At 37.9% G+C, this 14,812-nt stretch overlaps 1 protein-coding gene across 15 annotated transcripts in view; it reads left to right on the forward strand.

Annotated features, from left to right (window-relative positions):
- PPP4R1 (protein phosphatase 4 regulatory subunit 1) overlaps positions 1–14,812 on the forward strand; it is a 54,066-nt gene that overhangs the window by 34,432 nt on the left and 4,822 nt on the right. For all 15 annotated transcript variants that reach the window (XM_078391523.1, XM_078391528.1, XM_078391529.1 and 12 more), the window contains 5 exons: positions 2,272–2,447; positions 2,642–2,740; positions 4,063–4,248; positions 6,803–6,964; positions 12,895–12,995. In XM_078391523.1, coding sequence (XP_078247649.1) covers positions 2,272–2,447; positions 2,642–2,740; positions 4,063–4,248; positions 6,803–6,964; positions 12,895–12,995 — 724 coding nt within the window. The remainder of the gene's footprint in view (positions 1–2,271; positions 2,448–2,641; positions 2,741–4,062; positions 4,249–6,802; positions 6,965–12,894; positions 12,996–14,812) is intronic.

The following is a 14,812-nucleotide window of genomic DNA, read 5'->3' on the forward strand; positions in this document are numbered from 1 at the left end:
ATATAAAGCCACTCATAAATAAAACCAGAGGGATTGCCACACTTGTGATATATGTCTTTATCACAAGTGTGACCTCCTCCACCGCAAATGGTCATCTTAATGTTCACCAAGTAGATCCTGTAAAGTTTTAAGCAACATAAGAGAGCTGAATTTTGATAAGAACCAAGCCCAGGCTGTACCTGAATTGGAAAAGATTAGGACAGGTATAACTGGTATGCTGCTCAAAGTCAATCAAAAATAAAGTCCAACAGAAATTAGTGATATATCCCGTAGAATACTGTAAGGAAGTTAATATTTAATGAAGGGCAATTGCTAAAGTTAAACTTTTACACTTGATAGTAATTTATTTACACAGTCTCTGTATAATAATAATAATAGTTATCATAATCTTAGAACTGCATAGCTGGAAGGGACCCTATGGATCGCCAAGTCCAGTCCCTGACAATGAGGCACCCTGAGGTATTGAACTCCCAACTCCTGGCTTCACAGGCAGAGATCTAAACTACTGAGCTATTTAGCAGTTCTGTAAAAAAGTTCTGAAATTGCTAATTCTCTTTGTTTCTAAAGATTGCATGGAAAGTGTCTCTGAAGTACGGTTTTACAGCTGTGGTGCTGCAGAAGATATAAGCAGATGACTCATAACAATATGTCATTAAGTGAAAGAGCTCTAAGATGGAAGACCTTATTCATTAATTCACTAGAAAAGCTTTGTCAAAACACTTTTTTCAACCTCCTCTACCATGTCACCTGCAAGATTGGGATAGTAGTGTACTGACTTCCATTTAGAGGGGTCTTGCAAGGATTGATAATGTATGAGAACTCATCAAACCTCATGCTATAAAATTGTTCTTATGGTTTGTTGTACGGCTATGTCATACGTGCAGTTCCCAAGTCACCAGGACTTTCAGCTGTGCCTAGCAAACCCAATGTGTTCAGCAATTAGTTCATGTTTCACTTCTTCCAGTTGTATATTCAACACTGAACCTTTATTTTATTTTTTCAAAAGAAGATTCTGTACCCTCTCAGTCTTTTGAGAAACCAACCCCCCCCTCAAAAAAAAAAAACTAGACTGAGCATAACCAACATAGTGACCTCTGTCTCATTTGGCAAACAGCCAAAGACAATGTCATTCCCCCCCCCCCTTTGAATTGCTTCTTTCATCTCTGCTGGGTCTTACAACTCCTAATACAGCTCAGTGTATAGCAGGATAAGAGCCATACAGCCAGCTTTATCTATTGACCACCACTGATGCTTTTAGTCTGGGGCCCAGAGCTTGGATAAGCTCCTTTTTTGTCTGTAACTCCTAGCATGCCATTACATTGCACTAGACACTAAAGCTCTGTAAGTAGCCTTCACATTTTGAAAGTTCAGGTAAACATGATTGGCATATTGTTGTCATAAACATGGTATGTCCTAGAACGATGGAACACAAATGGTAATAGTACATCCTCTGTAATTCTGAATTTTTGCTGTCAAAACATAAATGACTTTACAAAATAGTATTTAATTGGCATGATTATAAATCAGATATGGGATTTTTTAAAGTAAAAACCTTACCCATAGTTGCATGTTTTTAAAACTATCTGTGAGAGCCGGATTCTTGCTTTCATTAAAAGTTCCAGATGTACAGAATCAAAACTCGGACCATCATGAGTTTATTATAGAAAGGAGTTGAGGCTTAGTTCTACTTTTGTTTTATTGATTGCCTATGATATGTCAGTGTAAGAAATTAAATAGAATGTTAAAACAGCACATCTTAATGTATTTTTGAAATGACTAAAATTCAAAGACATGATGGCTCCATAAAATGATCTGCTTTGGAAATTATAATGTTAAAACAAAATCAGATGAATGCCTTCAGGACCAAGGGAACAGTTACACTATTTAGGAAGTGCAAGGAAGAAAGGGATAATAATACGAAGAGAAACATCTAGTAAACTAGGATCCAACAAGAATATGAAGAGAAGAAAGATAAAAGATGCTGAAGAAGAGAAAGATAAAATGCATGCAGAGAGGGAAATAAGGCTTTTATTGGGATTGGCAGTGAATGCTGCGCCTGGGGAGTGAGGAGAGTTGTAGATACAGGGAAACAAAGAAATGAGATACTAAGGGCAAAGCAAAAAAGAGTAAATAGGGGTTGTTCTGAATTTTGTTTGGACAAAGTCCACAAATTTGCAAAATAGTTATTGCTTGGCATCTTTTAACTGTTGAGAAGGAGCTGTTGATAGAATGTTCTTCTGATATATTGTATATGCTTCCTTTGATGCACAGCACAAATGGAGGTGCTCTCAGCTGCTCTCCGGGCCTCAAGTCTAGATCCTCACGAGGAAGTGGCTGCAGGCATTGGCAAGTCAGTGGATTGTCAAAGTGAGCTGAGCATCAAAGACCAGTTGAACTGCAAAATAATTCAGGATAATACAGTGCCTTTAATCAATGATGCTGTGGAGGTAAATGCTTAGCTCTTATAAATTTATCACATAAGCATTTTAACATTTGGAACTTAGCAGGGTTTTTAATGCCAGAAAAAGAAGTAATGTCATTGTTGTATTCTGTAGTAATGTACTTTGAGTTAGACATTCAGAGGATGTGTTAATTTTAGAGTACAGCTGTGTTGTAAATTGTGTTTTGCTTTCTACTATAGGACATTGTAGACTCTACTCTTCGTTATATTCATCATGACTCTGACTTAAGCACCAATAGTAGCTTCAGCCCCGATGAAGAGAAAAAATCTAAAATTCAGGTATTTCCATCAGAAAATCTCAGCCTTTATAGAATCATCCTATATGTATAATTCACCACCAGTCTGTAATAATTAAATGTAGGCCTGTATCCTATTAGGAATGGAAGAGCAACTACATAAGCATTCTTTTGCTCAACCAATCCTACATCCTCATAACCAGTGTAACAGAAGAGCCTGCAAAAGCAGAATTATTAGCAATGGGATTTTCAGATTTTCTGGGCTACAAATACCATAATTCTCCATTCTGTGAGTTCTACACACTTTGTAGGCACCTTTCAAACACCTCAGTATGATGCACCTGGGCGAAAGACTTTCAGAGGCTTAGCTAGAGCAAGCATTACCCAAACTTCTTGTTCCTGCCCCAGTGCTAGCTGGGAGTTTTCTTTTATGAGCAGGACACTTGGACAGAACTTGGCCACAGAGGCTGTTCCGCACGTTTGTTTACTTTTATTTTTATTTTCTTATTCAGTAGGTGTACAGTGCATTATAAAGGTTGCTAGAGGGCATTTATTTTGGCTGAAGTAAGTTCAACTTAAAAGAAGGGGTTCTGATTGACACCCCCCCACACACACTTCCATTGTGTCCTGTAGTAGCCAAAGGTGTTATTTTCCAAAACAGATTTTTAATTGAATGCTGGGGATCCTCAAACATCGCAGGTTTGTCCCGCATACCAACTGAAGGGCACAAGGGAACTTTCTGAACAGTTTTTTTTTAGGAGGAGGAAGAGTAAGGAGCACAAAAATATTCCAGGTGGGCCAAATACTGCCCTCTCTGACATAAGTTTAAGGGAAAACAGAGCTGTGTATGTGACCTTTTCCCAGCGCAAAGTCTACACTCCTGAGCATTTCCAGGAAATTACTGTTGCTGTATTGTTCAGGATGAAAGGGGGTTGAGTTGAGAATGCGTGATTTGGCAAAAGCTGTTGTCATTTAATCTGTCTGTAGTTCTGTATGAAATGTTATAGGCTGTAGCTAGTATTCTTATTAGTACATGTAACCATTTACTAAATGTTAGTGGTTTTCCTTATGATCCACTTTGTTCAGAATATATATATTTAAAATTAACTACATAAGTTCTGTAGGAACTATGGTGTCAGTGGAAGAGGTTTAAAATATGTTCCCAGTACATTTCAAAGTCAAGTCACTCTGTTTCAACTTTCTGCATTGGCTGTCCTTACAAAATCATTTGTATTTGTACTCATAAATCAAGAGCTTCCTGAAGCTGCTAAGATCTTTTTTGCATTTTAAGCATGCTGATTTAATTATTTCTATACAGTGAAATTCTACTTGTAGAATATTTTACATTTTTCATTTCCCTTTTAGGATATTGTACCTCAGGCCTTGCTAGACCAGTATTTATCCATGACAGATCCCTCTCGAGCTCAGACTGTTGATACGGAGATTGCAAAGCACTGTGCATATAGCCTTCCTGGTGTGGCGTTGACCCTGGGCAGACAGAATTGGCACTGTTTGAAAGATACCTATGAGACTCTAGCCTCTGATATGCAGGTACTGCTGCATCTCTGAAAAGAATTCAAATTGGCTCTGTGATGTTGATTTTAATTAAATAGTATTTTTAAGCTGGCCATATGAACAGGATTTATTAATATTAATGACTGTTTTTAATATAGGATATTATTATAATATTGCCTATTTTTAATGGTTTTAATGTTTTTAAAGTTTCAATATTGTTGTACGCCGCTTAGGGACCACTGGTAATGGCATGGCTAAAAAAAATCTTGTAAATAAATAAATAAATGATGTTGATTGCTTATTTCTTCCAGCAGTACTCTTAAGGTGCTTAGTAGATGTGAGCCACTCTTGTTACCATAGCACTCTGGGTATTTTTCTAGAATGGAGGTGCATACAGGGAACTGGAGATCACTTATGAATTTTTAGATGCCATTGTTCTCTTTCTAGGCAGGAGAGCACTGTTTTGGAAACTTACTTCGCTCTGCATTGATCAGCTTACTTCACTCTGCATTGATTAGGTGTAGGAACAGCTTCCTGTGATGTAATTTCTGGAAGGCACCTCTTATCCTGCTTAAATGCTCTGCAGTGAACAAACACTAAATCCACTTATGTAGTAAAAGAATGAAAAGGAAGGATTAGAAAAATACTTTGCTGTGTGCTAACTTTTATTGGAAGAGTTTCCTTCAGCATTTGTACGAGTTGAGATCTTTACCAGCACTATGGGGATTAAGTTTAGTACTTCAAAAAATTCATAGTACAGGAGAATTAAAAAGCAGTCTTCTGATTGCTGTGCAGTAGGGGGAAGTGAGTTTAGGGATGTGCTTATGGCTCTCAGTGTGGTTCCTTAGGTGACTCCTTGTTGGATCTGGAGTACAAAAGGATCTTCTAGGGAACAGATCATGGGTAGCGGGACACCTTTTCTTTTTGCCCTGTTGCCCTAGTTCTTTAAGGTTTTAGTCCAGTGGCGAAGGGGCTTGAGTAACTCAGAGAAGCTGTGGACTAGGCCATGCAGGGACACTCAAGACGGATAGGTCATAGTGGACAGTTCTGGCTGAATGCAATCCACCTGGAGTGGGAATTGGTAAGCTACTCCAGTATCTTTGCCAATAATACCCCATGAACAGAAACAAAAGGCTAAAAGATACGACACTGGACACGCATGGAAGTGAAAGGAAAGTCTGATGCTGCAAAGAAAAATACTGCATAGGAACCTAGAATGTAAGATCTATGAACCTTGGTAAGCTGGAGGTGGTCAAACAGGAGATGGCAAGAATAAACATCGACATCCTGGGCATCAGTGAACTAAAATGGACAGGAATGGGCGAATTCAATTCAGATGATTATCATATCTACTATTCTGGGCAAGAAGCCCGAAAGGAATGGAGTAGCCCTCACAGTCAACAAAAGAGTGGGAAAAGCTGTAATTGGAAAAGATCGGTCTACATCCCAATCGCAAAGAAGGGCAGTGCCAAAGAATACTCCAACTACCGTACAATTGCACTCATTTCACACGCTAGCAAGGTTATGTTCGAAATCCTCCAAGGTAGGCTTCAGCAGTATGTGGAGCGATAACTACCAGAAGTAGAAGCTGGATTTCAAAGGGGCAGAGGAACTAGAGATCAAATTGCTAACATGTGTTGGATTATGGAACAAGCCAGAGAGTTCCAGAAAAACATCTACTTCTGCTTCATTGACTACGCAAAAGCCTTTGACTGTGTGGACCACAGCAAACTATGGCAAGTCCTTAAAGAAATGGGAGTGCCTGACCACCTTATCTATCTCCTGAGAAACCTATATGTGGGACAGGAAGCAACAGTTAGAACTGGATATGGAATAACTGATTGGTTCAAAATTGGGAAAGGAGTACAACAAGGCAATTTATTGTCTCCCTGCTTATTTAACTTATATGCAGAATACATCACGAGAAAGGCAGGACTGGATGAATCCCAAACCGGAATTAAGATTGCTGGAAGAAATATCAACAACCTCAGATATGCAGATGATGCCACTCTGATGGCAGAAAGTGAGGAGGAATTAAAGAACCTTGTAATGAGGGTGAAAGAGGAGAGTATGTATGTACGGTCTGAAGCTCAACATCAAAAAAACTAAGATCATGGCCACTGGTCCCATCACGTCCTGGCAAATCGAAGGGGAAGATATGGAGGGAGTGACAGATTTTACTTTCTTGGGCTCCATGACCACTGCAGATGGTGACAGCAGCCACGAAATTAAAAGAAAAGACTCCCTGGAAAAGACCCTGATGTTAGAAAAGTGTGAAGCAAAGAAGAGAAGGGGATGACAGCGGATGATATGGTTGGACAGGGTCACCGAAGCTACCAACATAAATTTGACCCAACTCCGGGAGGCAGTGGAAAACAGGAGGGCCTGGCATGCTCTGGTCCATGGGGTCATGAAGAGTCGGACACAACTAAATGACTAAACAACAACAGATTTTTCTAGTGCTCTGAAAATTAAATGCTGAACTAATTTGATTTTATTTTCTGTAATAAAACTACAAAACCACTTTGTACAATTTAGTAAGTAGCGTGCCTTGTGGGTGAATGTTTCTGTGGTTTTTCTTCTCTTTCAGTGGAAAGTTCGAAGAACACTGGCATTCTCAATACATGAACTTGCTGTCATCCTAGGAGACCAGCTGACAGCTGGTGATCTAGTTCCAGTCTTCAACGGCTTCTTAAAAGACCTAGATGAAGTTAGGATTGGTGTGCTTAAGCACTTACACGATTTTCTGAAGGTATTTTTTTTCTTTTCTGACTCTGGAAATTTGGCATGTTCTTTTCATAGTAATTGTCACACTCTCTCAGTTCCCCTGTTTGTTTTTTTACACACTCAGGTTCCCTTTCGGGCATGACATGTACTTTTCACCCTTTTTCACTGCCACCAGAGGATATGTTCCTCTCTGTACCAAATATAACTATTAGATCACTGTTGTCCAATATAACAATGTTTATTTATGTGTTTGTAGGTAAATCATATAAAGAAAATCATGGATAGTCTTTTACTATTCATTCAGTAAATGTTGCTTTGATTACATTTATGTTTGCTTATGTAGATTCACTTTAATCAAGGTATTTATATATTTAACTATTTATTTATTTCTTATCACTTTTAACTCTTTCCAATCTTAACCACATAAACTTTCCAAGACTTGTTCTTTTCTTATATTTTTCTCTATCTCTCTATTACTGTTCTCTCTAACACAACCACAGCCCTAACTGCCTAAACTGTCTTTTTTTTCCTTTTATTTTCCTGGTTCCGCCCCTTCTGTCATGTCATAGGCTCCCATATCAGAGCTCTGACCTGACTGACATGAGTGTTCTGAGAGCTGTCTGTCACATACCTGCCCCCTTGGAAAGGTTTGTGCCATGCGGTAACATCTAAAGTGGGTTACCCTCATGCACAACAATTGCAATTTCTTACTATTTCTATTTAACCATTTGATATATTTTATATATATACTTATTCTTATAACACATATATATTTATTCTTATTAATATTTTTACTTTATATTTAAATTACCTTTATCATTATATCTCTTTTCATCATACATTTTACCAATTTTACTTACTATTTATTTCTGTATACTTACATTTTAAATCATTTTTCAAATTACAGTAATACACATTTAGAACTTCTAATTAGAGCAGTTTTTTTCACATTAAAGATACATAGTACATTAATTTTTCTTTTATTTACTACTTGTCATTAATTTTAACACTACATTGCATTACTTTGTTTTTTGACATATGAACATAACCAGAACCTTTGATTACATTATTCTAATATTTGTCATTATAGGTTTTTCTTCTTCACTCTTCAGTCTTCTGCTCTTTGGGATAACACGTCCCATTGCTTTCTGTTATCCATTGGGTCTTTGAGACCAGGCGTCTGCAATCTTATTCTGAGTCTTTTTTTTGCTTTGGGTCTCACAATTAAAGTCTTTCAGATTTTGTGTCCCTCTTGCAAGTTTGCTAGTTTTGTATTTCACAGTTCGTAACCTCACATAGAGTTTCGGTCTTTGCAATGTCCAATCAATCAATAATCTTACCTTCCAGTTGTTAAATAAATGTCTCTCACCTGCTCGGTCTTTCTTGTTGTCCGCCTTGCTCAGTATGGCTCCTGGTTCGAATCTGGACACATCAGCGATGATGGTGAAGTCCCTCTGGAACTCTCACGACACGACCGGCCATCACTGCAGTCTGCAAGTTCTTGAAGGTCTTCTGGCATCTGCTCGACCACAGGATCCTCTCAGCTTTTCTTTTGGCTTTTACATTTTCTAAAGGAGAGACTATATCTCTGGAATTGAATACCTAATAGCCTGCTATCCTTTTTAAAACTTTTACTCTTGCTTCTTTTATTTGTTCTATGAACAGAGTAAAGCTTATTAATATTTCCTCAGTTATAATAGTGCACTCCTCTTTCTTCCCAGTATTGCCTTTAATTTCTCCTGGATACTTCTTCTATTGTATATATGGCACTATTGTCTTTTCCATAGTACGGTTTAATCATCTTAACCCGTACCACTCTTTGACCTGCTTCTCCATCCTCCTGAATAATATAATTTACTTCACTCATCCTGCATATTACCCTAAATGGACCTGCCCAATTTAATTTTACTTTATTTTCTTTCATTGTCCTTAGCATCAGTACTTCCTCTCTAAGATAGAATGATCTTTCTTTAGAATTTTTAACATTGCCTAACCTTTGCTTTTGAACAAAACTACTTTCGTTGGGTTTTCTCATAAAAACATACAGCCCTCTTCAGACTAGTTATTAAGTTGACTTTCCAGGAAACTTTTTCTTTCCCAACTTTCTTTTGTTTTTGTGGTTATTTCCTGACTTTCTTATGAGCGTGTATATATGAAATTATCTTTAATTTGTTCTATCCAATTCCAACCCCCTCTATCAACTACATACTTCTCTAAGTGTGCATGAGTCAGTGGATTGAAACTCTTATTAGATTTTTCAATATAATCTTTGCGAATATCATTTTTCTTCTTTTGCTCACTATTGGAATTTTCACTAGAGTTTTTCACTAAGTCTTTCTTAGCTATGCCTGCTACTTCAGGTCTGATTTTTTTTCCTCAGGATCTCCCTGTCTTTGGTAAATGTCACAGCTTTGACCATATAATTTTATTTGCTTCTCCATCTTTGGTCAGTATAGTGGTGCCTCGCAAGACGAAAAGTAATTCGTTCCGCGAGTAGCGCTGTCTTGCAAAATTTTCGTCTTGCGAAAAGCGGTTTCCCATAGGAATGCATTGCAATGCATTCCTATGGGAACCTTGCAAGACGAATGAATTATTTTCGTCTTGTGAGGTATCGGTCTTGCGACAAAAAATCGTCTTACAAAGCACGGCCATAGAAGAAGCTGTCTTGCAAGGCACCACAGCGATCACAAAAACCATTCGTCTTGCAGGTTTTTTGTCCCGTGAGGCATTTATCTTGCGAGGCACCGCTGTAATAACTTTGCGCTATCCCCTGCTCTATGCATTTGACTCCAAAATGACCTTCAAAGGAGTCTAAATATCCGTTTTCCATTATTTTCTCTCTAGATTTAAAAGGGATAATCAGTTGTATGTGGATACTTTTCCCTCCCCTTTTAGGGTTTATCATACCCTGTCTATATAATAAATCTCTGTCCACTACAAATTTCTCAGGGAATTCAGGGGTTACTGGTTCTTCTTTGATTAGATTAAAATATTGCTGCAAAGTAGAATCCTGTTCTTGTTCTTGTTTAAAACTTTTTTCTGAGAATTTGTTACAGCTGCTACTTCAGCTATTTCAGTTGATTGACTTCCACTTAAGTCTTCCTCATGAACCTCATTATTCTCACCAGGATTTTCTATCTTTTCTCTCTGTGAGCACGTATTGATCAAAACACTTTTGACATGCTCAGTTAAATCTAGCCCAATTAAACAAGGTGTTGGAACCTGGTCTGTAATAGCTACTTATTTTGTCAGTTAAAATGACATCTTGAACTGCCTCAGAGTTCTTTTCCATAGTCTGCTGTTGGACATAGTAAACCTTCTTTGGCACAATTGCCCCTGCTTTCTGTTGACTAAATTCTTTATTCTTAGATTATAAACATTGTGAAATAAAATGCCCCTTTTCTCCACATCCGAAGCACACTTTCACCTTTCTTTGATCTAAATCTAGGGATTTTTCTCCCTTCGCTTCAAAGCTTTTATTCTTCTGTTGGTACTGCTCTGAGGGTTTGTCTCTAAAATGGCTTCCAGTTGCCTGTTTGTTTTTGTGGAAATCTCTGAGCTCTTTCTTTCTGTCTTCCCAGTTTCTACCACCCAATTTTATTTCAGAAAATTTTGGGTTTTTAATTTCAGATATAAAATCTGTTGTCTCACTTGCCTGTTGAACTGTTTTTGGCTGTTTGTTCCTGACTAAATATCTTACTTCACCTGGCAGCACTGAATAAAATTTTTCTAAACCTATAATGTTCTTTATATCCTCTATTGTTTCCACACCAGCTTGTTCTAACCATTTTTCCAAATATCTGACTAAATTAGCCACAAATTGAGCATATGATTCCTCAGGCTTTTTAATTAATTATCTAAATTTCCTTCTGAAATGTTCAGTATTTATTCCAAATCTTGAAAAAACTAGTTTCTTGAAGGTTTCATAGTCTCTGGCTTTTTCTTGTGGCAACTGAGAATATATTTCAGCCAATTCTCCACTTATTTGTGATCTTAATATGATCATTTCTCTTGGGTTGTAATATTGAAGTCCCAACAGGTCCTTTCAAAAGAAATTAAAAATGACTCCGGACTATCCCCCTTTCTAAATTGAGGAAATTTCTTTACATATACTTTTATTAAATTATTTTCATTATCATTTGAATTATTGTTATTAAGATTTAGGGCTGTTAATTCTAATTGTTTCATTTTTAATTGGTGTTCCATCTCTTTTTCCCTTGGCCATTTCTTTTTCTCTCATTTCCATTTCCATCTGTCTCTTCTCGCTCCATATCCATCTCCCTTTCTCTGGCCTCAGCCTAAGCCTTTATTTTTAAGTGTTTTAACTGGAATTCCTGTTCTTTCTTTAATTTCCATTTTAGAAATTCTAGGGAGTTTTCCTGAGGCATCATCCTCCTGAGCATCATCATCTTGCTCAGCTAATTCAAGAGGGCTTTCCTCTTCATGAGGTAAACTTTGCACATCTGATACCTCCATTGTTAACCATTTCCCTCTCTTAGAAGGCATGGTTTATTTGTTTTCTCACAGATTCAGATAGGCAAGCCTCGGTTTTAAAAAGGACCTCTTTTTTTCTGTGTTAGAGAGATTGATACTTTGCAGCTTTCTCCTGGCAGCCACAGATTGCTACTTTGTTAGGCACCTAGCCTCCCTGTTCCTGTGTCTGAGACCCTGTTACTTTCTGCCTCCAGACACTCAGCTGTTCCAGAAATATTTCTCTTCTGTAAGCCTCAGTTGTATTCACCTCAGCTATTCCTTTTAGACCTTGGCTTCCACTTTTGGGTCCCCTCAGCGCTCCCTTTCTCAGAGCTTTGGGATCTAAAGCTAGCCCTCTTGGTCCTTACACTCTTAGCTTGAGATAAACTTTTAACTACAGAAATCTCCTCAGAGTCCTTTCCTGCCTTTGTCTTTCCACAATCAGGAGTCCCTACCTAGCTATTCACAGAGCTTTAGGGTTCCCACTCTTTCACTTGGACTATTGACAAACAGATCTCTTAGACTCAGAAATTTTTTTCTTTTGGCTTACTGGCATTCTTTCACTTTGAATCCCAGAATTTGAAAATTTCTCTTTATTTTGGCTTACTGGATTTCTTTCACTTTGAATCCCACCTCTGGTCACCACTTTATGTCACACTTTATGTCACACTCCCCCAGTTCCCCTGTTTGTTTTTCTACACACCCAGGTTCTCTTTCAGGAATGACATGTACTTTTCACCCTTTTTCACCACCACCAGAGGATATGTTCCTCTCTGTACCAAATATGACTATTAGATCAGTGTTTTCCAATATAACAATGTTTGTTTATGGGTTTGTAGATAAATCATATAAAGAAAATCATGGATGGTCCTTTATTATTCATTCAATAAACGTTGCTTTGATTACATTTATGTTTGCTTATGTAGATTCACTTTAATCAAAGTATTTATATATTCAGCTATTTATTTATTTCTTAGCTCTTTTAACTCTTTCCAATCTTAACCACATAAACTTTCCATGAATTGTCCTTTTCTTATATTTTTCTCTGTCTCTCTGTTACCCTTCTCTCTAACACAACCCCAGCCCTAACAGCCTAAAATGTGTTTTTTTCTCTTTTATTTCCCTGGTTCCGCCCCTTCTGTCATGTTATAGGCTCCCATATCAGAGCTCTGACCTGACTGACAGGAGTGTTCTGAGAGCTATCCGTGACATATAGTTATGTACTGTATGGTTAGACATAAAATATGTAAACAAAAGATAACTTTGCTGTTCATGATGGTTGTCACGAAATGGAAGATATATGTAATTTCTCTCCCGAATTACGTCACATGTTGCTATAAAGTCTTGTTCCTCAGTATGTTGTGGAGATGTTAAAAGTTTTTCCTCAGCTGTGCTCGAGACAGAACATATTATTATGCCAATTGGTCTAACAGTGTTTTAAAATATGCAGAACTTTGACAATATTTACAATTACGTTTCCAGCTTCTTCACCCTGACAAAAGACGGGAATACCTTTACCAGCTACAGGAATTCTTAGTCACAGATAATAGCAGGAATTGGCGTTTCCGAGCAGAGCTTGCTGAGTAAGTTTTAGCAGTAAATTACTTCTTAATTACACAGTCCTTTTCAACCTAATTAATACAATGATGCCTCGCAAGACGAATGCCTCACACAACGAAAAACTCGCAAGATGAAAGCGTTTTGCGATTTTTTGGTGACTTGCAAGACAAATTTTTCTATGGCCGTGCTTCACAAGACGAATACATTTCAATGCATTCCTATGGGAAACTGCGCTTCGCAAGATGAAATTTTCGCAATACGAAATGACTCGTGGAACGAATTATTTTCGTCTTGCGAGGCATCACTGTAAATCATATTACATTGAATGACACAATAATTAGTGATTCCTTTTATCATTGGAACAGGTTTGTGGTGGATTTACTAGCTCAGAGCCAGTAACTGACCTGAGGTTACCTAGGAAGCTTTATAACGGGTGGGGGCGGGGAGGTTTAAGTCTCCTTGTTGCAGTCCCAGTTGTACAACCCACTGTGTAATCACTACACCACACACTGGCTCTCATGCTTGTAAGATGATTAACAAAACACCTGGCAGAAGGCATGAGGTTTGAGAGCCTATTTCTGTTTTCTTATTAATAATGGTACAAGAATTTGTGTATATGAAACCAATGGATAGTATTCAGCAGGACTTGCAAGAAAACATGGCACACACACACCCAACTCCACACTCACATACGTAGAAGCGGAATGCTTCTGTTACTGCTCCAGGCCTTCCTCCCAAATACTAAGAGGCTGAAACAAGCCATTCAGCCTATCCTCCCTCCCCTGGATTTCCCCCCAGAATGATATCAACGCTTTGCAATTGCTGAGTATCCCCCAGTACTAATGGGCTTTTGTGGGGAAGGGAGTGTTTTGACCCATTCCAATTTTAACAGATGTATTTGTCCTTTTGCTAACTTTCGAAATCCTTTAAGCATGCTGACTCCGTGCATTTTCTCATTGAACCTATTTTGGCTTCATTGCATGTGACCCCTGAATTGGCTTTTAGAGGAAGTGAATGAACAAAGTAGCATTTTAAATAATAATATATTAAAGCACCAACTTCAAAGATCTATTTAAACCAACATTTCCCCCCTCCCCAATTTGAATTAGTAAGTAATAGGATCTTCACTAATTGTTAGGTCTAAATAAAACTTGCAGTTAATTTGCATGCATCTAAAGAGCTCTTACAGTGAATGGAAAACATTTCTGTTTTTTTTATATGTATGGAAGATAGCTCTTTCTAGTTACCACTTCTCCATCTGCCACCTACAGTTGCCAAAACTTTGTGTGTATGTGTTTATGAGGTTCTGTGTCGCTTTAGGAATGATGTTTTGAAAAGAATAGACAGACTGTACAGGGAGTGAAATGAGTGGATAAGCCACACTGTGCATTATGCAGATGCAAGTCAGAACTTCCAACACCCGGTTTGCTGGTTATTTTTAAGGCCCATTTTTTCCCTTCAAGGAGCTCAGAGTGGTTCTCTTGCTATACTCACTGCATTTTACCTCATCTTTCTGTGAAATACTTAGGGGAGGTTACAGTAAGAATAAAAATAACTGCATTTTCTAAAGAGTGAATCTGATTATTATTAATATGGCTGTACCCATTCCAGCCTCATTACAGTTCAGCTTTCAAGAAGGTAAAAGCCACCATTTCTGCTCCTCCTTACTCCACCTTTTGCTAGTCAGTGTCAATGTATATTAACTACATGTAGGTTTTGGTAGTTACTCCCAAAGAAGCTTCAGCTTGGTCACATTTACTACTGAGTAAATGTGCTTGGGATTGTAGTGTGTGGCTCCTTTTATTTTGAGGGAGAGGGAAAGCAAGCCTCTTCACCTCTT

Source organism: Pogona vitticeps, chromosome 4 (genome assembly GCF_051106095.1).
Source record: "Pogona vitticeps strain Pit_001003342236 chromosome 4, PviZW2.1, whole genome shotgun sequence".
Taxonomy (NCBI): Eukaryota; Metazoa; Chordata; class Lepidosauria; order Squamata; family Agamidae; genus Pogona; species Pogona vitticeps.